Source organism: Nyctereutes procyonoides, unplaced genomic scaffold (assembly GCF_905146905.1).
Source record: "Nyctereutes procyonoides isolate TBG_1078 unplaced genomic scaffold, NYPRO_anot_genome, whole genome shotgun sequence".
NCBI lineage: Eukaryota > Metazoa > Chordata > Mammalia > Carnivora > Canidae > Nyctereutes > Nyctereutes procyonoides.
The window spans coordinates 842,622-866,490 of record NW_026575117.1 but is presented as its reverse complement, the minus strand read 5'-3'; the positions used below and the strand labels follow the sequence as shown (position 1 = coordinate 866,490).

The 23,869-nt window shown below is 40.4% G+C and overlaps 1 protein-coding gene across 1 annotated transcript; it reads right to left on the bottom strand.

Moving 5' to 3' along the window:
• Window positions 1-22,514: 22,514 nt before the first annotated feature.
• On the bottom strand, window positions 22,515-23,456 carry LOC129515129 (olfactory receptor 10R2-like). Its single transcript, XM_055333858.1, has one exon. It carries the CDS (start codon window positions 23,454-23,456, stop codon window positions 22,515-22,517), a length of 942 nt encoding a protein of 313 aa, XP_055189833.1.
• Window positions 23,457-23,869: the final 413 nt, after the last annotated feature.

The following is a 23,869-nucleotide window of genomic DNA, read 5'->3' as shown; positions in this document are numbered from 1 at the left end:
TTTATTTATTTATTTATTTATTTATTTATTATAGACATAAATAATGAGAGAGAGAGAAAGAGGCAGAGACACAGGCAGAGGGAGAAGCAGGCTCCATGCAGGGAGCCCGATGTGGGACTCAATCCCGGGACTCCAGGATCGCCCCCTGGGCCAAAAGCAGGTGCTAAACCACTGAGCCACCCAGGGATCCCCGCCATTTTTTTAAAATTACAGTTTAAACTCAGGTTTCCAGTAAACTTAGATGGATCATAATGCCGTCGCAAATATTTTAATACAGTTCATTCATGTAAGCAAAGAAGTATCCCTGGCCATCCTTTAATTCCACATTCAGAGAAAAGTATATAAACTAAACTCAAATTGAGGAACTTTGTGTCAAATCAAGTTTTGCTTGTAAATGCTATGTATCATCTCCAAAGCAGCAGGTTCACACGGCTGTTAGGGTGGCTTTCTTGGCCATGGAAACGTGGTAATTGGGCGCCAATCCCAAGTATGAACAATGTGAACATATGAAGCATAGGTTCTAGTTGTATTTTCCAGCAACTGCTATAGGAAATTAATTCTGATTTCTATATTTACATTCTTTAGGATTCTATGAGATGAAAGTGGTCAAGAATCTTCATTTCCATTGTTCTTCTCTCTGCCCCGGAGAGTGAAGAAGAGAAGAAACAAACAATATTGCTTTGCATTAAAGTAAAAGAAAAAATATATTAGGTGAAGAAAAAGAAGGAAGTTCATATCAAAGGTACAATTTAAAATCTTTTTAAGGGATGCCGGATGGCTCAGTGTTTGAGCACCTGCCTTTAGCTCAGGGCATGACCCCGGAGTCCTGGGATGAGTCCCACATTGAGCTCCCCACAGGGAGTCTGTTCTCCCTCTGTCTGTGTCTCTGTCTCTCTCTGTGTCTCCCATGAATAAATAAATAAACTCTTTAAAAAAAACTTTTAAAGGTATGGCATCTCTGAGCTAAAAATGAAATCAAAAATTTCTAATACATAAAATTATAATCAGTTTTGAACGGAAAAAGAAATTTTTGTATTTGATATAATGAAAGTGGCTATTAGAGGATACTTAAACTTTAGTTACTATTTAATATAAACACTAATAAGATATGATGGTTGGTTTTTTTTTTCATATAAACTTGACTAGGTCATGTGGTGCCCAGGTATTTGGTTGTATATTATTCTGGGTGTGCCTGAGAGTTTTCTGGATGAGATTAACATTTAAATTAATAGACTGAGAAAAGCAGATTGCACTCCCTTATGTGGGTGGGCCTCATCCAACTGGATGAAGGTCTGAGTAGACCAAAAAGGCTGAGTAGGAGAGATTTCTCTCTCTCAGCCTGTGTTGGAGGTAGGACATTAGTCTTCAATTTCTAATCTGCCAGCTAAAGATCGTGGGGCTTGTCAGCTTCCATATTTACTTGACCCAAATCCTTATAGTATCTATCTATCTATCTATCTATCTATCTATCATCATCATCATCATCATCTATTTATCATTTATCTACCTGACACATCTGTATGATCTACCTATATAAGATATATAGATATTCTATTGGTTCAGGTTATATTATAAAAAGGAGACTGTTATGTTAGCACTTTGGTTTCCAAGTGAAAGAAGTATGGTGCTATTCACCATAAGAAAAGGGAATTGGTTAGCTTAAACAGTTCTGGACAAATCTGATCAGATGTGCTCATTTCAGGAATTTGAATTACATCATTATGCTGAGTCCTGACTCAGAGATCAACCTCTGAGAAGTGTCTTCATCCATAATTTATTTCTCTCTAACATGCCTCACAATGTTTTGTATAGTTATGATTATTTTTTTCCTCTACATATTTGTTTTCCAACTCTATGGGGTATCTCTCTTCCCATTTTGCTAAATGTATAAGCCCCATCTCTAGGATATTGGCTGATACATAACAAATATTCGATAATTCTTTGTTGAGTAAATGAATGTTTAACGAATAAATATTTTCCTCTTTCTCTCTTTTACTTGACTTAGCTTCACTCTTTGTGCTAGATTTCTTTCTCCACAAGCTGGCTTTATCCAAACAACAGGATAAAAATGGAGATTAAAGTCTTAAACCTCCATTCTTAGTGATGCAATTAAAAAGGCTGAGAGTCAGTCTACACAGCTATATATGGAATCTAATCAAGATTCCTCCTAGATAGAATAGAAGGTGGAACACTGTGCAGTTGACTTCACAGCCCTTTTTACCCAACCCTGTACCAAGGGTGGAGGGAGTAGGATTTGTATCTCAACTGAAACATTTGTAATGTTTTCTAGCTAAATTATGTCTTATTGCACTGCTGAAAATGGAACAAAAATATAACTTAAATTGGATTCAGTTCATACAAAAGAAGAGGAATCCATCATCCCTGAATCTGAGCATACAGCAGCATATCAAGATATTAGCAGCAGACAAACTATGAGTCACAGATGGTGATGTCATCTGACCATGATGTCATCAGGTCATGGTGTCGTGGGACCAATATCAGCAGATCATAAGGTCATTAGACCACAATATCATCAGATCTCAGTCTGTTCTCCTAGCTCTCCTCTCTTCTCTCTCAGTTTCACCCTCTACATGGGGTTTTCTTCATAGCACTGAAAATGGGAAACAAAACTGAGGTCATCTTTCTTTTATACTGCCTGTATAGAGAAACAAAATAGTAAGAATCTGAGTATATTGTAGGAATTAGACTCAGTTTCTGCTCCCAGAAACTGAATTATTGAGAGAAATCAGTAAAAATATGACAGCTACATGTTTCAGCTATTATCTTTTTCTTAAAAGATTTTATTTAGTTATTTGAGAGAGAGAGCACAAGCAGGGAAGCAGTAGATGGAGAGGGAGAAGCAGACTCCCCACTGAACAGGGAGCCTGACATGGGGCTCAATCCCAGGACTCTGAGATCAGGACCTAAGGCAAAGCAGCCACTCAAATGACGGAGGAACCCAGGTGCCCTAAGTCCTGTGTTGTTTAATCGGTAATTCCAGTAACAGGCTCTTGACCCTTTCAAACTTTCCAATAATTTATAGTTTCTTAAATTAAATTTTATTTTAAAAATAGTCATGTAATTTCCTGTTTCCAGCATTAATTTCCAACTTAATCAATGATTAAGTAGTAATTACAGGGCATTATTACATAAAAATATTCTATTTAAATAATGGGGTTAAAGCTTTCATAAAAGTAAAGGCAAGTATAAACCCTGCTTCTTTTTGGGGGAGCTACAGAAATTCTGCTTTGCGTGTCACTGAATAAGTCCCTAATAGATCAACCTTCCTGAAGATAACTACTACAAAATCTGGAAAAAAACACAAAGGGCAACTATTTGAAGGCACTAAAGACAGGATGACAGCAGGCAGATCTAGAGTATACTCAACACCTGGAAGAAGGTAAGTACACAGGATAAGCTTCTCTTTGATAAAACTTTCACTTTTAATTAAGGCCACAGTCAGCATTGTTTGTAAAACAAGTAAAACTCAAAAAGGAAACCGACAGGCTTTCTGGCACAAAGAACTAGGAGACAGAGTTTGGGGCAACCAGAATGCTGCCAGATGAGGATAGAATCCTGGAAATGGGAAAGTGAAACAGGGAGAGATTCATTCTACATATATATTCCGCCCAAGTGTCTGCTGATCCTTGAAGCACATCTGTCTGGGCAAGACTCAAAGCAGCCAAGAATATGAAACACTTAAACAGACATTTGAACCACCACCCAAGGGAACACATTTTCAGTTTTTGTCTAACCTAGTTACTTGCCTACTAAAACTGAAAACAGCAACAATTGTCAAATTATTTTTTAAAGGTTTTATTTATTCATGAGAGACACACGCAGAGAGAGGCAGAGACGCAGGCAGAGGGAGAAGCAGGCTCCATGCAGGGAGCCCGACGTGGGACTCAATCCCGGGTCTCCAGAATCATGCCCTGGACTGAAGGCGGCACTAAACCACTGAGCCACCCAGGCTGCCCAACAATTCTCAAATTATTATAACAGAGTCTCTACAACATAAACTTACCAAGTAACACTTTAAATAAAAAATTATTTTACATGAACAGAACCACAAAAATATCATAATTTTTAGGAAAGAAGGCAGTCAATATAGACCCAATGGGATGTAACTTGATGTTGAAATTAGTAGGCCAAGGCTTTAAAATATCTATGATAACTGTGTCCAGTTATGTAAACTAAAATGCGCTTGCAATGCGTGAACATATAACAAGTCTCAGAGGAGAAATAGAAACTACAGGAAAAAAACTAAAACTAAAACAAAACAACCCTGAAGATATACTATCTGGGGGAAAAAAAAACACAAAACACCAATGGGTGAGATTGGCATCAGGATAAAGGTAACAAAGGAAAGAAGCAATGAATGTGAAGATAGAGCAATAGAAGTTATTTAGTGTAAACAAATGAGAAAATGATAAAATGAGACGAACAGAACCTCAATCATGTGGGGAACCATACTGGTCAGTTTGATATGTGTGTAATTGGAGCTCTAGATAGGAATGAGCTAGAGAATAAGGCAGAAAAATTTTGAAAGAATAATGGCCAGAAATTTCACAAATGTTCTTGAATACATGAATTTACAGATTCAAGAATCCCAACAAATCTCAAGCAGGGTAAATATGAAGAAATCCATGCCTCAGCACATCAGGTCCAAACTATAAAAATTAATAAAATAAAAAGAACATTATATGAATGTTTCATTCCCCAGTGAATGAATTGCACTAAATATGTAGACTGCTCTGCATATCATGGACATTTTAACATTTGTTTTTCTAATCCATGAGCATGGAATATTTGTTTTTCCATTTCTTTGCATCTTCCCTAATTTCTTTCATGAGTGTTCTGTAATTTTCAGACTATAGATTCTTTGTCTCTTTGGTTAGGTTTATTTCTAGGTTTCTTATGGTTTTTGGTGCAGTTGTAGATGGGATTGATTCCTTAATTTCTCTTTATTCTGCCTCATTGTTTGTGTATAGAAATGCAATTGATTTCTGTGCATTGATTTTATATCCTAACACGTTGCTGAATTCCCACATAATATCTGGCAATATTTGGGGGGAGTCTTTTGGGTTTTCCTCATACAGTATGATGTCATCTGTGAAGAGTGGAGTTTTACTTCTTTGTCAAGCTTTTTTTTTAAGATTTTATTTATTCTTGAGACAGAGAGAGAGAGAGAGAGAAGCAGAGGGAGAAGCAGGCTCCACGCAGGGAGCCCAATGTGGGACTCGATCCCTGGTCCCCAGGATCACGCCCCAGGCTGAAGGCATTACTAAACTGCTGAGCCACTCAGGCTGCCCCTTATTTGTCAATTTGGATGCCTTTCATTTCTCTTAGTTGTATGTTGCTAGAACCCTCTTACACTGTGGGTGGGAATGCAGGCTCGTGCAGCCACTCTGGAAAACAGTATAGAGGTTCCTCAAGGAGTTAAAAATAGAGCTACTGTATGACTCAGCAACTGCACTAGTAGGTATTTACTCCAAAGATACAAGTGTAGTGATCTGAAGGGCACCCACTCCCCAATGTTTATAGCAGCAATGTCCACAATAGCCAAACTGTGGAAAGAGCCAAGATGTCTATCAACAGATGAATGGATAAAGAAGATGTGGTCTATGTATATACAATGGAATGTTAATCAGCCATTAAAAAAAGAAATGAAATCTTACCATTTACAATGATATGGATAGAACTGGAGGGTATTATACTGAGTGAAAAAACTCAATCAGAGAAAGATGATTATCATATAGTTTCACTCATATGTGGAATATAAGAAATAGTATATAGGATCATAGGGGAAGGGAGGGAAAACTGAATGGGAAGAAATCAGAGGAGGAGACAAATCATGAAAGACTCCTAACTCTAGGAAACAAACAGGATTGCTGGAGGAGAGGTGGGTGGGGCAATGGGTTAACTGGGAGATAGGCATTAAGGAGGACATGAGATGTGATGAGCCATGGGTGTTATACGCAACTGATAAATTCCTCAATTCTACATCTGAAATTAATGATGTACTATATGTTGGCTAAATGAATTTTTAAAAAAATCTTGAAAGCAGACCAAAAAAAAAAAAAAAAAGAAGAAGAAGAAAGAAATAGGACCAGAAAACAGTAGAACACAAACTTAAAAATGTTAAAAGGAAAAAAAATTAATAAAACTACCAATTTGGGATTCTATTTCCACTCAAAATTCTCTTTAGGATTGAAGGTAAAGATCATTATGTTTAGGGAAAGCTGGTGCAGGAGCAGGGTCCTCACCTCACCTGGCCCCCAACTCACCTGGATGACTTTCACACCATCCTGAGCACCTGCAAATCTGACCCGAGATTTAAAGAGAGAACAACCAGATGCTACAGAGAGAAGGGATTTCACTTCTAACAAGGTAGGAAGGTGGAAAAAAATATAAAAAAGAATCACGTGGGGGAGGGACCATGAGGGCGGGGCCTCGGGGACAGGAGAGTGCCCCCTGGAGAGGCGGGAACTTTAACTCTGCGCTGGATTCTTCCGGGAGGGAAAGGTGCTCATCAGGGAACTCAGGCGGGACCGCAGGGGGGGCGGGATCACCTTCAGTCCCCGGGGTCCCTGCTAGAGGAGGGGCGCCCGGAAGGAGCGCACACCTGGGGGGCCTCGGGGAGAAGCTGGGGGGGGTGGTCCGGAGGAGGGGGCTGTGCCCTGCTGCCTTCGGGAGCTTGATTCCAGCAGCACAGGCCCCAGATCCCAGTGTGCCGGGGGACACAGACCAGGATCCTGCGCTCCCCCAGGTGGGGCAGAGGCGGGGAGGGCACAGGACGGGGGGACCCTCCTGCCCCCGGGTGTCCCCAGGGGATGGGGGAGGGCCCAGGACAGTGAGGACCCTCCTGCCCTCGGGTGCCCCCAGGGGAGTGGGGAGAACATAGGACAGTGAGGATGCTCCTGCCCCAGGGTGCCCCCCAGTTGTGCAGGTCAGCGCCCCCCGCTGGCCGGGAGCATCCAGGCCAGTGCGGACTAGGAGCTGCAGGAGTTACTGCGGGAGCTGACTCCAGGGCTGGAGAGCTGGCCACCGCCAGTGTGGTTATTCGTCCTGGTGTCACCCTGTGCCTGGGAGGGGGCGGCCTCGGGGAACAGAGGTCTCCCGGGATACACAGCTCCCACTGATCCCAGCACCTGGCAGGGGTGGGGCAGCTCACCCAGGTGCACGCACCTGAGAATCAGACAGCAGCCCCTCCCCCAGAAGACCAGCTGGAAGGACAGAGGAAGAGCAAGTTCTTGACCAAACAGCCCTGGGAAGCTCCAGGGGAAGTCGAGCAATTTACAGTATATAGAACCAGAGGGTGCCCCTCCTACTTTTTCCCGTTTTTCCAGTACAACTCGTTTTTATATCAGACTATAAATTTCCAATTTTTTCTCTTTTCCCACCTTAACTACAATATTTTACCACCTCTTCATTTTTAAGTTTCTTCCTTTTTGACTTTCATATTTCTACAATTATGGGTCCTAGATATATTTTCCACTTCTAGATTCCCTTCAACATACTCAATTCAATTTTGGGAGATATACAAGACAAGCTTTTTTGTTTTGTGTTTTTTGTTCTCTCTGCCTCATTTTGTTTTCCAATGGCAGAAGGTAATACCTTCTAAAACATGAACAGCATGCACCCAGAACCCTTCACAAGAAGAAATTTGGAAGAAACTCAAACATGTGGAGGTTAAAGAACATCCTACTAAAAGATGAATGGGTCAACCAGGAAATTAGAGAAGAATTAAAAAGATTCATGGAAACTAATGAAAATGAAGATACAACCACTCAAAATCTTTGGGATACAGCAAAATCAGTCCTAAGAGGGAAATACATCACAATACAAGCCTCCCTCAAAAAATTGGAAAAAAACCAAATACACAAGCTAACCTCACAACTAAAGGAACTGGAGAAAGAACAGCAAATAAAAACTACACCAAGCAAAAAAAAAAAAAAAAAGAGTTAATAAAGATTCAAGCAGAACTCAATGAAATAGAGACCAGAAGAACTATGGAACACATCAACAAAACCAGGAGTTGGTTCTTTGAAAGAATTAATAAGATAGATAAATCATTAGCCAGCCTTATTAAAAAGAAAAAAAGATCTATTGAAAGGATCACATGGTTCTTCTTTTTTCTCTTGTTGATATGATCTATCACATTGATTACTCTATGAGTGTTGAACCAGCTGTGCATCCCGGGGATAAATCCCACTTGGTCATGGTGAATAATATTCTTAATGTACTGTTGGGTCCTATTGGCTAGTACCTTGTTCAGAATTTTTGCATCTGTGTTCATCAGGGATATTGGTCTATATTCTCCTTTTTGGTGGGGTCTTTGTCTGGTTTTGGAATCAAGGTGATGCTGGCCTCATAAAACGAGTTTGGAAGTATTCTATCCCTTTCTATCTTTCAGAACAGCTTTAGGTATTATTTCTTTAAATGTTCCCTCTATCCCTACACTCTGAAGAGTTTTGATCAGGAATGGATGCTGTATTTTGTCAAATGCTTTCCCTGCATCTATTGAAAGGAAAAAAGACTCAAATTAATAAAATCATGAATGAAAAGAGAGATATCACAACCAATACCAAGGAAATTAGGCAATCTACAAGAAACGGATGCATTTTTGGAAAACCACAAATTACCAAAACTGGAACAGGCAGAAATAGAAAACCTGAACAGGTGAATAACCAGCGAGGAAATTGAAGCAGGCATCAAACATCTTCCAAGACACAAAAGTCCAGGGCCAGATGGCTTCCCAGGGGAATTCTATCAAACATTTAAAGAAATAATACCCGGGATGCACAGCTGGTTCAACACTCATAGAGTAATCAATGTGATCATATCAACAAGAGAAAAAAGAAGAACCATGTGATCCTTTCAATAGATGCAGAGAAAGCATTTGACAAAATACAGCATCCATTCCTGATCAAAACTCTTCAGAGTGTAGGGATAGAGGGAACATTCCTCAGCATCTTAAAGGGCTAGTATCCAAGATCTTTAAAGAATTTATTCAACTCAACAGCAAAGAAACAAACAATCCAATCATGAAAAGGGCAAAAGACATGAACAGACATTTCACAGAGGAACACATAGACATGGCCAACAAGCACATGAGAAAATGCTCCACATCACTTGCCCTCAGGGAAATACAGATCAAAACCACAATGATATCCCACCTCACCCCAGTGAGAATGGGGAAAATTAACAAGACAGGAAACAACAAATGTTGGGAGGATGCAGAGAAAGGGGAACCCTCTTGCACTGTTGGTGGGAATGTGAACTGGTGCAGCCACTCTGGAAAACTGTGTGGAGGTTCCTCAAAGAGTTAAAAATAGATCTGCCCTACGACCCAGCAATTGCCCTGCTGGGGATTTACCCCAAAGATACAGATGCAGTGAAACACCGGGACACCTGCACCCCGATGTTTATAGCAGCAATGTCCACAATAGCCAAATGTAGAAGGAGCCTCAATGTCCAACAAAAGTGAATGGATAAAGAAGCTGTGGTCTATGTATACAATGGGATATTCCTCAGCCATTAGAAACTACGCATACCCACCATTTGCTTCAACATGGATAGAACTGGAGGGTATTATGCTGAGTAAAGTAAGTCAATCCGAGATGGACAATAATCATATGGTTTCACTCATACGGGGAATATAAGAAATAGTGAAAGGGACTATGAGGGAAAGGAGGGGAACTGAGTGGGGAAAAATTAGAGAGGGAGACAAACCATGGGAGACTCCTAACTCTGGGAAATGAACAAGGGGTAGTGGTAAGGGAGTTGGCAGGGGGATGGGGTGATGGGCACTGAAAGGGGCACTTGACAGGATAAGCACTGGGTGTTACACTATATGTTGGCAAATCAAACCCCAATAAAAAAATATGCCAAAAAAATGATTGGAGGTAAAATAAAGACATGTCTACGTAATAGGAAGCTAAGAAAATTTGTCTCAAAAGACTTGGACTACCTTAAATACTGGAGGAAGGTTTTTGAAAGAAAGGAAAATTATATTAGACAGTCAAGTAGTTCGGTTTCAGAAAGTACATATTTTCATTTTCCTTCATAATAGGGCTTCTTGAGTAAATAAACCTGCAACCTACCTTGAAGGACAAGCCTTGAAACATAAAATATGCTAAATAATTAGTGGCAGGTCAACCTTAGAAGTATACATTTCTGTTCAAAGGGAATGAAACCTAGAACCTTGGAACCAGTTATTCATCTTCCAAAGAATTGCAAATTGCAAGGGAGCTCATGTCACTCTCCCTCTCTCAGGAGGAGAGGGTAATAACTATTTCACTCCTATATAAGCTCCCAGATTCCTGATTTCAGGGTTGTTCATGTGTGTGAACTTCCCTGTGTATATGGTGACATCTGGCTGTCATCACACAATCCAGAAGGATTAGGTCAATAGGAACTTAGTCATTGCTCTAAGTAATCTATCCATTCTCTGAGAACCTCATGTTTACTTTCAGAACATGAACAAATATAGATATTTAAAAAGCTATCATGGGCAGCCCCGTTGGCTCAACGGTTTAGTGCTGCCTTTAGCCCAGGGTGTGATCCTGGAGACCTGGGATCCAGTCCCACGTCGGGCTCCCTGCATGGAGCCTGCTTCTCCCTCTGCCTGTGTTTCTGCCTCTCTCTCTCTCTGTGTGTCTGTCATGAAAAACAAATAAAATATCTTTTTAAAAAAACTAAAGAAAAGCTTTCATGAAGAAGAAATGAACATTAAAATTATAAATATTTGAGTAAACATAAAAGATAATTTTGGGGGTGGGCATTGGGTGGCTCAGTTGGTTAAGCATCTGCCTTCAGCTCAAGTCATGATCTCAGGGTCTTGGGATCAAGCCCTGTATTGGCTTCTCTCTGTCCTGCTCCTCTTGCTTGTGCTCTCTCTGTCAAATAAATAAATAAAATCTAAAAAAAAAAGATATTTTTTTTCTTCTTTAGAACACTTATGAATAAATAAAAAAATACTACATTTTCCTATGGGTTTTTATTTCTTTTTTTTTTTTTTTGAGAGAGAGAGAGAGATAGAGGAAAGAATACAGGCAAAGAGAGGGAGAGAGAGAGAGAGTCTCATGCAGACTTCACCCCCAGTGCAGAGCCTGACACAGCTCCATCTCAGGACCCTGAGATCATGAACTGAGCTAAAACCAAGAGTTGGATGTTTAACCAACTAAGCCATCCTGGCGCCCCTTTTATTATTTTTATTTTTATTTTTATTTTTATATTTTATTTTATTTTATTTTATTTTATTTTATTTATTTTATGGGAGAGGAAGAGAGGAGGGCCTATGGGTTTTTAATATACAGAAATGTCATGTACTTTAGCATAAAGGATAAAGTGGGATAGATGGATCTATGTAATTCCAAAGCTTCTACATTTCAAGTATAGTCACAACATTAACCCTAATTAGACTGCAGTTATGGATGGAATCATCCTTCAGCTCTAAACCTTTCTGTAATTGTTCTTGTTGTGATGCTGGAACACTTCTCTCTTGCCAGCTGACATGATGGTAAGCTTTGTCAATAGAAGATGCTGAGGGGACAGCAGCGCTAGAAGGGGACCCTGTCCCTGGTTCTGGTGTACTTTCCTCCATCTGGGGGCTGGCAGTGCAAGGGACACCCAGTGACGCTCCCTCCTGCCATTTCAGTTGCACTGTCCCCACTGGCAGTTCTCCCAGAAATTTTCATACTGATGCACTTCTCACTGATGCTTCTCCAGTGCCTCAGAGGGTGGCTCCCCAGCACTTTCTGAGGTGTATCCCCTCCCCTGGATAGCTTCCCTGAGAAACCTAGAGGGTGGAATCCAGAGGGAATTGCACTAATTCTAAAGCTACCTCTAAAAAGATAGTTTGCAATTAGTATAAACATGGACAAATATATCAAAGTAGGGTGTCCAGAAATGGATCCACATTTGTATGGGCAATTAATTTTCTACAAGGCTGCCAAGAAATTCAGTTCAATAATCTTTCCAACAATGATGCATTTGGGTGGAAAAAAAATCTCATTCTCTTCTCTCACCATATAAAAATTTACCTGGAAATGAATCATTACCCTGCCTGGAAAGCTGATATTATAAAACTTCTTAAAAATCACATTGGATAAAGTCTTAGTGAGCTTGGGTTTTGCAAATATTTCATAATATGACTCAAAATGTATGAGCTATAAAACTCAAAATCAATAAATTAGACTACTGAAATGAAAGAAAACTGTTCTTCAAAGACAGTGGTAGAAAATTAAAAATAAATCACAACATGGTGGAAATATTTTGATAATATATATGTGACCCCAAAAAAGGTATGTAGAAAATAGAAAGAACTCCTGCAATCTAATAAGAGGACAAATAATCCAATCCCAAAACTGAAAAGGCAGATACATTTCAATTGAGAAATGAATAAAAGATGTTGGAAATACTCAGCTAAAGAAAACACAGAAATAGCTGATGGACATGCACAAAGATATTTAGTACTTTTAGTCATGAAGGAAATTCCACTTCAGCCACAGTCAGATCTCATTATACATCTACATGATGGATGAATTTAAGACTGATAGGTTGTGTTGAGTATGACAGGCAACTGGTAACTCTCAGGCATTGCTGTGGAGAGGGTGAGATGGCAAACTGCTTTGCCTAATTGTCAGGCAAATTCTTAGAAAGTTAGCATATATTTACTACATGGCTCCTCAATTCCACACCTAGATTTGCTTAAAATAATGAAAAAACTCCATGCATCATGGAAACATGTGCATGCAAATGTTTGTGCAGCTCTGTACCTGAGAGCTGAAAACTGAGAAAGAGCTGCATATCCATCATCAGGGGCCTGCATAGACACACTGCAATGTATTTGTACAATGGGACAAAAAAATAATAAACTCCAAAGTCACACATAGCATGGATAAATTTCAAAAATATGCTTAATGAAAGCGGCCAAAAAGCAAAAAACTGGATACTATGTGGTTCTATTGGTATGAGATTCTTGTATTGTCAAGTGTAGTGGTGATCTAGGCCACTGCTTGGGAGGGGACCTGCAGGACAATTTTGGGGTGATGGAAATGTTTTATATTGATCATGGTGATGAGTACATGGGTATATGTATATGTCAAAACACAGAAAGCCCTACACTTAAAGTGGGTGTCTTTTATTATATATAAACAATGTCTTGATATCTTTGGCTAAGACATGGAACGTAAATAAACCTGACACCACATACAAAAGCTAATGCTGGCAAGTTGCTAGAAGCAAATGTGAGAGGTCTCCTTCACTTTGGTTTAGGAAAGTGTTTCTGAGACAAGACCCAAGAAACACTAAACATAAAAGAATAAATTTATAAGTAAATTTAATCAAAATTTAAAAACTCATTCTCATTAAAAACACTATTGAGAAAACAAAAATGCAAGCTATAGACTTGAGGAGAATAGGAGAATATTCACAATACATGTATCTTACAAACAACTTTAATCCAGTATTTATAAATAAGTCCTAGAATTAATTAATTAAAAAGCCATCTTATTAAAATAGGTAGAAGACTAGAACAATTTACTAAAAAGATATATGAATAGCCAATAAGAAAATGAAAAAAAATTTCAACACAAGTAGATATCAGGTTAATACAAAATAAAACTAAATGAGGTGCTATGTACCCCAATGGAATGACTAATATATTTAGAAAACAAATACAAAACAAAACACCTGGCAGTACCAAAAGTTGGAAAGCATATGAAGAAACTGATGGGAGAATCATCTAGCATGCCTGCTTTGAAAACCACTGGGCGGCATCTTAGGGATTTAAATATGTATTTACCCAGATAGAAGAGAGAGGAATAAAAGCAAATGTCCACAAAAGACCTTTAGGAAAAAATGTTCATGGCAGGTTTTTTCATAACAGCCAGTAATAGTCAAGAACCCAAAAACCCAAATCTCTATTAACATATAAATGGATAAGTATTTTTTGCATATTCATACAAGAGAATCCTATGCTGTAATGAAAGAACAGAACACCCTGAGTTTTTTTAAACAATAAAAAAGAAAGAAATCCTGCCATTTGCAACATCATGGAAGGAAGTTGAAAAAGTGTCCTAAATAAAATAAGTCAGACAAGATAAATACTGTAAGACCTCACTTATATGTGGAGTCTCAACAAGCTGAACTCATAGACACAGAGAGTAGAACGGGGGCTGTCAGGGGAGGAGGGCGGGGAAGATGGGAGATACGGGTCAAAGGGCACACGCAGCTATGAGATGAATACGTTCTGGAATCTAAGGTAGCACTTGATGACCTTAGCTAACAACACTGTCATACCATAAACTTGAACATCGCTGAGAATGTAGATTGTAAATGTTCTTACCACACACACAGAAAAGGGAATTTGTGAAGAGATGGAGCTGTTAGCTGACCTGACTGCGGTGATCACTTCACAATATACATGTGTATCATTGTTACATCACACACCGTCACCTTACACAATGCTATATGCCAGTATATCTCAATTAAGCCAGAAAAAAAGAGAAATCCATGCTGTGTTGTCTCAAGGCAGGAAGCCAGCTGGAAAGTGGCATGGAATAATATTTAGAGTGATACAACGGCTTTATTTCTTCATTGCTGTGGTGGGTAAGTAGGTGAATATATTTGCAAAAACTCATAAATAACTTGCACTTAAAATATTTGAATTTTTTATTTATTTTATTTTATTTTTTTTTATAAATTAATTTTTATTGGTGTTCAATTTACCAACATACAGAATAACACCCAGTGCTCATCCCGTCAAGTGTCCCCCTCCGTGCCCGTCACCCATTCACCCCCACCCCCCGCCCTCCTCCCCTTCCACCACCCCTAGTTCATTTCCCAGAGTTAGAAGTCTTTATGTTCTGTGTCCCTTTCTGATATCTCCCACACATTTCTTCTCCCTTCCCTTATATTCCCCTTCACTATTATTCATATTCCCCAAATGAGTGAGAACATACACTGTTTGTCCTTCTCCGATTGACTTACTTCACTCAGCATAATACCCTCCAGTTCCAAATATTTGAATTTTTTAATGTAAATCATTCCTCAATTTAAAATCAAGTTAAGGGAAAAGTGAATGCAAAGGGGAAGGTAATATCCCCATGGGCACATTTTTAAGAATTGAATCAACAAAATATACTCAAGAAGCTCAACATATGGGATTAAAATATGTGAAAGAGGAAGCAGAGGGAAAGACTGACTTTCATCTGATAGTCCTAGCATTGTGAGAACAAGAATAAAAAAGAATTGCCTGTGGTAAGAAGCTAAAGATCAATTGACCAACCTGAGAATGTCATCCCAAAGAAGGAAAGCTTAGGGTCTCTGTTAACAGTTGGATAATTTCCGGCGGTAGCACAACAGGGGCTCCAGTGACAAGGCTAGAGGTGTAAAGGTGGCCCTACCATCCCTCTGGGAGTGCAGGACAACCAGTCTCACACAGATGAGCTCGAAGGTCATGAAGATCGCTCACAAAGTTATTACAGTGGAAAACCCAGCAGAACAACACCCTTGTGGGAGTCAGCAGAGTGCCCGTGCAGTGACAATGTGGATGCAGATTCTCCTGCACATAAAGGCTTACTGCCCCAGTGGGGGCCATGCTATGGGTGGGGAGGCTTTAGCTGTCTGCCTGTCCAGGTATTTCATTAGCAGCACGGACACTTTACCCTAAGTAACAACCTCTCCCACACCAACCCATACAGAACACTGACAGATGCGCATTCATGAAGTTCTGGTCATCTTGGCCCAACACAGGCCCCTCTGAATGGTTATTGTGCTACAGCACCCACCTCCAGGGCACTGACGCTGCCCCTGGGAGTCCCTTCAGCACGACCTCCTTCTCTGCCCAAGTCCACCACCCCACAGGTGTGAATCCCTTGCATTTATTATAAACTCTCTGAGCGTGCTTCCTGGGGAGCTCACCTTACAAAACCTTGTAAAATTTATCCATGATACAGATGGAAACTCCTACCCAATATTTCAGAATACGCTGAAAGGAACAAAAGAAGCAAGAGAATGTGCAAAGTACTAGCAAAGATCAGAATTTAAAAGAATTCACTTATGAGTGATTAGAGGAAGAGAAGTCTTGGAAAGCAAAGCGATAGTTCAGGAAGCAACTACAAATGAATGAAAATCCACTTCACACACCAAGTGTAAACTTGGGAGAATATACACCTGAATAAATGTCATGGATACGACCATCAACAGGAAAAGTAGACACGAAAGAGGGAGAAATAGAGAAAGGATGAAAATAACTCTGGAGAATACAGCCTCTTATAAAGTCTGAAGCCAGCCAAGCAGCGAGGCCTGACATGTGAAGCCACAAGAGTTGTGTCTGTTGGACGAGACACAGAGTGTGAAGTGTTGGGGATATTCCACATTTGACCTCTTCATGGTCACTCTGTGAACATTCATTCATTGAATATTCATTCATTGCTGTGCCAATTATGATTTGTTTTTTGTTTTTTTATATAAATTTATTTTTTTATTGGTGTTCAAATTGCCAACATATAGAATAACACCCATGCTCATCCCATCAAGTGCCTCCCTCAGTGCCCGTCACCCAGTCACCCCCACCCCCGCCCACCTCCCCTTCCACCACCCTAGTTGTTTCCCAGAGTTAAGAGTCTCTCATATTCTGTCTCCCTTTCTGATATTTCCCACTCATTTTTTCTCCTTTCCTCTTTATTCCCTTTCACTAGTTTCTATATTCCCCAAATGAATGAGACCATGTAATGTTTGTTCTTCTCCGATTGACTTACTTCACTCAGCATCATACCCTCCAGTTCCATCCATGTTGAAGCAAATGGTGGGTATTTGTCATTTCTAATGGCTGAGGAATATTCCATTGTATACATAAACCACATCTTCTTTATCCATCATCTGTCGATGGACACTGAGGCTCCTTCCACAGTATGGCTATTGTGGACATTGCCTCTGTGAACATCGGGGTGCAGGTGTCCCAGCGTTTCACTGCATCTGTATCTTTGGGGTAAATCCCAGCAGTGCAATTGCTGGGTCGTAGGGCAGGTCTATTTTTAACTCTGAGGAACCTCCACACAGTTTTCCAGAGTGGCTGCACCAGTTCACATTCCCACCAACAGTGCAGGAGGGTTCTCTTTTCTCCGCATCCTCTCCAACATTTGTTGTTTCCTGCCTTGTTAATTTTCCCCATTCTCACTGGTGTGAGGTGGTATCTCATTGTGGTTTTGATTTGTATTTCCCTGATAGCAAGATTTATCCCCGGGATGCAAGGCTGGTTCAACACTCGTAAAACAATCAATGTGATTCATCTTATCAGCAAGAGAAAAAAGAACCATATGATCCTCTCATTAGATGCAGAGAAAGCATTTGACAAAATACAGCATCCATTCCTGATCAAAACTCTTCAGAGTGTAGGGATAGAGGGAACATTCCTCAACATCTTAAAAGCCATCTACGAAAAGTCCACAGCGAATATCATTCTCAATGGGGAAGCACTGGGAGCCTTTCCCCTAAGATCAGAAACAAGACAGGGATGTCCACTCTCACCACTGCTATTCAACATAGTACTAGAAGTCCTAGCCTCAGCAAGCAGACAACAAAAAGAAATAAAAGGCATTCAAATTGGCAAAGAAGAAGTCAAACTCTCCCTCTTCGCCGATGACATGATACTCTACCTAGAAAACCCAAAAGACTCCACCCCAAGATTGCTAGAACTCATACAGCAATTTGGCAGTGTGGCAGGATACAAAATCAATGCCCAGAAATCAATGGCATTTCTATACACTAACAATGAGACTGAAGAAAGAGAACTTAAGGAGTCAATCCCATTTACAATTGCACCCAAAAGCATAAGATACCTAGGAATAAACCTAACCAAAGAGGTAAAGGATCTATACCCTAAAAACTACAGAACACTTCTGAAAGAAATTGAGGAAGATGCAAAGAGAGGGAAAAATATTCCATGCTCATGGATTGGAAGAATTAATATTGTGAAAATGTCAATGTTACCCAGGGCAATTTACACGTTTAATGCAATCCCTATCAACATACCATGGACTTTCTTCAGAGAATTGGAACAAATTATTTTAAGATTTGTGTGGAATCAGAAAAGACCCCGAATAGCCAGGGGAATATTGAAAAAGAAAACCATATCTGGGGGCATCACAATGCCAGATTTCAGGTTGTACTACAAAGCTGTGGTCATCAAGACAGTGTGGGACTGGCACAAAAAAAAGACACATAGATCAATGGAACAGAATAGAGAACCCAGAAGTGGGCCCTCAACTTTATGGTCAACTAATATTCGACAAAGGAGGAAAGACTCTCCACTGGAAAAAAAAAAGACAGTCTCTTCAATAAATGGTGCTGGGAAAATTGGACATCCACATGCATAAGAATGAAACTAGACCACTCTCTTGCACCATACACAAAGATAAACTCAAAATGGATGAAAGTTCTAAATGTGAGACAAGATTCCATCAAAATCCTAGAGGAGAACACAGGCAACACCCTTTTTGAACTTGGCCACAGTAACTTCTTGCAAGATACATCCATGAAGGCAAGAGAAACAAAAGCAAAAATGAATTATTGGGACTTCATCAAGATAAAAAGCTCCTGCACAGCAAAAGAAACAGTCAACAAAACTACAGGACAACCTACAGAATGGAGAAGATATTCTCAAATGACGTATCAGATAAAGGGCTAGTTGCCAAGATCTATAAAGAACTTATTAAACTCAACAGCAAAGAAACAAGCAATCCAATCATGAAATGGGCAAAAGACATGAAGAGAAATCTCACAGAGGAAGACATAGACATGGCCAACAAGCACATGAGAAAATGCTCCGCATCACTTGCCAATCATGATTTGTACACTTTTCTGTCAGTGAGTTTTGATTCCAAAATGTGAACGTGACATACTGTTCTTTAATGAGCATAATATGTTTTATATGAAGGTATTAATTATAATATTTTCTGTCCTATGCAGTTTTATATTTTCCATGAAAAAAATTTTGCCCTTTCTATATTTTCCCTGAAAACATTTTGCCCTCATGTCTTGACCTCTGTGTTTTCACATTCAAGCCTTCTTCAAATGTCTGGCAAGCCTTCGATGTTCAAATATATTCTGAACTGTGGCACTGAAAAGCTTGCTAGAAGCTCTATGTGTGTGGGTGCATCTCAGACAGGCGAGCTCCCTGTAGGTAGAGAGCCAGGCAGAGCAGCGTCACTCATTTTGTTGAGGTGACCCCTAGATCCCCGTCACTACTGGCAGAAAGAGATTGTCCTGTTTCCTAAGGGACTTGTTATGGAGGGGCTGTCACTTCTGGGAGACAAGGTGGGGAGAGCCCCGTGACCCTCCTTGCTGGGGGCACACTCACGCTCACACTCATTCCTGCTTCAAGTACGGCTCCTGGTGCACAGGAGTATCTCCACTCCAGGAAGGAAACCCCCAGGCTCACCTCCCCGTGGACAATATAGAAAGCAGTGCTATCAGATGAGAGTCTGGGGTCTAGTCTCTGAGCTCCTTGTTATCAACCTCTGATGGGATGGGTATGATATGTGATGCAGTGAGCAACTGTTAAAGAGCGTGCTTCACTGAGACATCCCATCAGTGCACGCACACCTTTTGTACACGCAACAGGACACTCAGATGCTTTTCCTTTCATTTCCCTCAATACTTATTGATTTTTTCATTTAAATTTCAGGTAGTTAACATACGGTGCCATATTGGTCTCTGGAGTAGAACTCACTTGTTCATCATTTACATACAACTCTCAGTGCTCATCACAACAGGTGCCCTCCTTAATCCCCATCACCCATTTAACCCATCCCCCCCACCTCCCCTCTATCAACCTTCAATTTGTTCTCGATTGATAGGAGTCCCTTATGGCTTGTTTCCCTCTCTCCTTTTTCTCTTTTCCCCTTCCCATATGTTCATCTGCTTTCTTTTTTAATTTCCACATATGGCTGAGATCATATGGTATTTGTTTTTCTCTGATTGACTTATTTCACTTAGCATTTTTATTGTATTTTACTGAAGTACTGGCTCAAGATGAAATGGACAAAGAAAAGAAATCAGTCCTTCCTGCAGGTGATCTCTGAAGCTGTGCTCTTTCCTGAGACGTTAAGAAATCTAGCTCTTTTCTACAGCCTTGGGGAGGCAGGAGTGAGAGACAGTAAAGACACAGTTCCATACCATGACCTGGTTTTCTTTTGGTGGGTTTCTCTCCTTGTACAGGTTTCCCAGCTTTTGGCTTTGTCTTTCTCCTTAGAATCATTGTTTTTGGCTCTTTAACTTTTTTTTAATCCTTCCTGTGTACTACTTTCTCCTGTTTGCGTTTAGATGTTTTAGTGAGTTTCAAGAAAGAATATATGTGTTGAGACCCAAAAAGTTAATTTTAGCTTTTACAAAATAGATTCCACAACAAAATCCATGTCAGTATTGCTAGAAATATAATAGTGAAGTATTTGAAATCAACCCAATGAAACCATGAGAAGACATGTACACATCAAATAAATCATGATCGTGCATACTAAGATGGCTTAATTACAAAATTAAGATAACATCTATAATATATTCTTATAAATAAAAATATTTCATAGGAAAAAAATAGAAAAGTGTAAAACACAATGGATTCTAAAAATAGAACTTGTACCAGTCACAGTCTGTCACTAACACACATAAAAAACTATAAATAACTAATGGAACTTTTAAAATATTAGCAAGGAAATAATTATAAATAAACTATAAATAAACAAATAACCATAAATAACTATAAATAAACAAATACTTGTTCCTAAAAACCATTTGGTCAATAAATGGCAACTGGAAACACAGTATGAGGAAATAAGAAAGAACAGAGTGTTTTAATGAGGATGGCTTAATCCGTACTTACAGAGATATGTGGTGTTTTAAAATGCCTTCATTTGTCAATAACTAAGAATGAGAGTAATATAAAAAGACTTAATCTAAAATCTGAAAAATGGGAGACAGAAGAATAGAGGTAACAACTTTTAAATATAAGAGCATTATTGATGATTATACATTTGATTTCTTTAGGGATTCATTTATTTGAGAGAGAGAATGAGGAAGAGAGCACAAGTGGGGGGAGGAACTGAGGGAGAGGGCGAAACGGACTCCTTACTGAGCACAGAACTGGACATGAAGCTTGATCCCAGAACCCTGAGATCAAGACCTGAGCCTGAGACAGATGCTTACCCTACTGAGCCGCTCAGACGCCCTCGATGATTATACACTTTAATTTGAAAATCTAAATAAACTTAACAGGAGAGAAGTAGTCTCATTTTGCATTCAAGAGAATACTGATGGGCTCTAGCATGTGCAGAGGGCCTAAGCAAGAAGACGAGGTGTCTGAAATTCAGGTCATGTAGATCTCAGGAAAGGTCTCAGTGGTCGTAACCACCTCAAACAACTGTGAGCCAAGATTGGAGTCAGTGGAGGATACGAGAGACAGAGAGGGTGATAATCATAGAATGACGAGCATGTGCCACAGCAAAGGGAAAGCAGCAGGTACCGGGTCAGTGAAGGTGGGGTCCATGAGGGGTACTGAGGAAGGACCTTCTGTACAGGGGACATGTAGGGCAAGATGACCACCAGAGTCAGTCTCTCATAAAGTACCGGCCTGATGACCACTCTGAACTGGGTCGCTCCCTCTTCTGAACACATTCCATGTGGAACGGCATGGAGACCTCTCCTCCAGCCTTTCTCCAGGGACTGGATGGTGGGTTATTTTCCCCTCTCACTCAGGTAGCATATCTCTATGTTCCATAACAAGTAATTTAAAGGGGGAGTTGGAAAAGGCACCTATAGGGATCAATTTCAGAGAATTGGAAGACTTGTAAGGTCCTTACAAAGATGCACAAAGCTCTGATTACCATGAGCTACACTCTGTGCAGTTGTATACTTTACACATATTTTCTTTCAAGTTATGCATTAGATACAAACAAAAACCCTGTGAAATAAAAAAAGGAAAATTATACTATCTTTATGTAACATATGTTAAATTCTAGATTAGGGACCAACCATGACTTCCTTAAAGTCATGACTTAAACGAGTGTCAGGCTGAAACCTGATTCCTTAGTGCATTACGACTACCTTGTCATCTCTCATGTCATCTAAGCCATCTTCAGACTCAAGCACCTCCTTTTAAGCTGGACATAACTTTAAAGAAAGAGCACAAACACAGCTTGGGGCAAATGAACGAAAGAATGAGCAGGAGATACAGGTTTTTAAGAGCCTTTTGAGAACCCCAAGTCAAAAGGAGGAAAGGAGAAGGAGGAGAGCTGCAGATGCTATGCTATCCCCCTTTCATCCTTACAGCAGCCTTGAAAAGACACATTGTCTTTTCCTATTGTCTGCTTTACGTCAGAGAGCATTTAGACCCTGCAACATCACACAAGTGGTCCAAGGCCGCACATTATACTGACAGATATTCCCAGAGGCTATCATGACTTGAACACTTAGTGACACATTCCACTCAAACGTGTGGGAACACAGTCCAACTATAAAGTCTTAAGAGAAACCGCAGTCTTCCCAATCACTTTCCGAATGGCCAGCTGTACATCTTTGTTCCTAAGGCTGTATACCATAGGGTTCAACAGTGGGGTGACAATGGTGTAGGTCACTGTCACCAGACTGTCTTTATCTGATGAATATTTGGCTGAGGGCCGCAGGTAGACGGAGGAGGCACAGCCATAGTGGACGATGACCACAATAAGATGGGAGGCGCAAGTGGAGAAGGCTTTTCGCTTGCCATCAGCAGATGGGATCTTCAGGATGGTGTGGACTATGAAGCCATAAGAGATGCAGATGAAGATCAAGGGCACAACAAGCACCAGGACACCACCGATGAAGATGACCAGCTCGTTGATGTAGGTTTCAGCACAGGCAAGTTGAATGACTGGGGAGATGTCACAGAAGTAGTGGTTGACCCTGTTGGAGCCACAGAAAGGGAGGCTGAAGACCAATGTCGTTCCCACCAGAGATATCAGGAAGCCACTGACAATACAAGTTGCTGCCAGCTGTGCACACACCCTCCAGTTCACGAGAACGGGGTAGCGCAAAGGCTGGCAGATGGCAGTGTAGCGGTCATAACCCATAACTCCCAGAAGCAGGCAGTTCGTGACAGCAAAGCCAAGGAAGAAGAACATCTGTGTGGCACAGCTGATGAAGGAGAGTGTCCTGAGGACAGAGAGCAGGTTAATAAGCATCTTGGGCAGGATAACAATTGTGTAGAAGACTTCCGAGGTGGACAGGACACAGAGAAAGAAGTACATGGGCGTGTGGAGGCTGCGGTCCAGGTGGATGACGGAGATGATGGTGAAGTTTCCACTCAGGATGATCAAGTAGAGGCCGAGAAAGAGCACAAAGAGCACAGGCTGCAATTCGCCAAAGCTGGAGAAACCGAGCAGCAGGAACTCAGTGACCCGGGAAGAATTGGCCATGAGGGTGGACTCCAAGGGACAAAGCCAGCGTGGTCACGTCCAGAGATCTTGGGATGGAGGGATCAGAGAGACTTTCCTTCCTAACGTAGTTGCATTGTCTGGCTGGTGTGAGTGAGAACAGGTGGCAGGAAAGAGAAAGAAAAGGATCACAAATTGATCAAAAATTTTCTTTAATTAATATGGCACCCATGGTGTCATTTTTTCCGCAATGATTTAGCGGTGAATTTGGGGTAAGTGTTCACACCAAGGTATTGGTATTTGCTCACATAAAGCCTATCTTCTAGACCCCACTCCACTCCTCCAGATTTACTCAGTCTCCACTTAAGTCTTAGGTAATCTAATATTTTTTAAAAACTTTATCTTAACTAGGATTTCCTGTGGTCATAGATTTATCCCTATTGCTAACACAGATA

Excerpts from the sequence above, each read along its gene's own strand:
- LOC129515129 (XM_055333858.1), bottom strand. The coding sequence starts at position 23,456 with ATGGCCAATTCTTCCCGGGTCACTGAGTTCCTGCTGCTCGGTTTCTCC.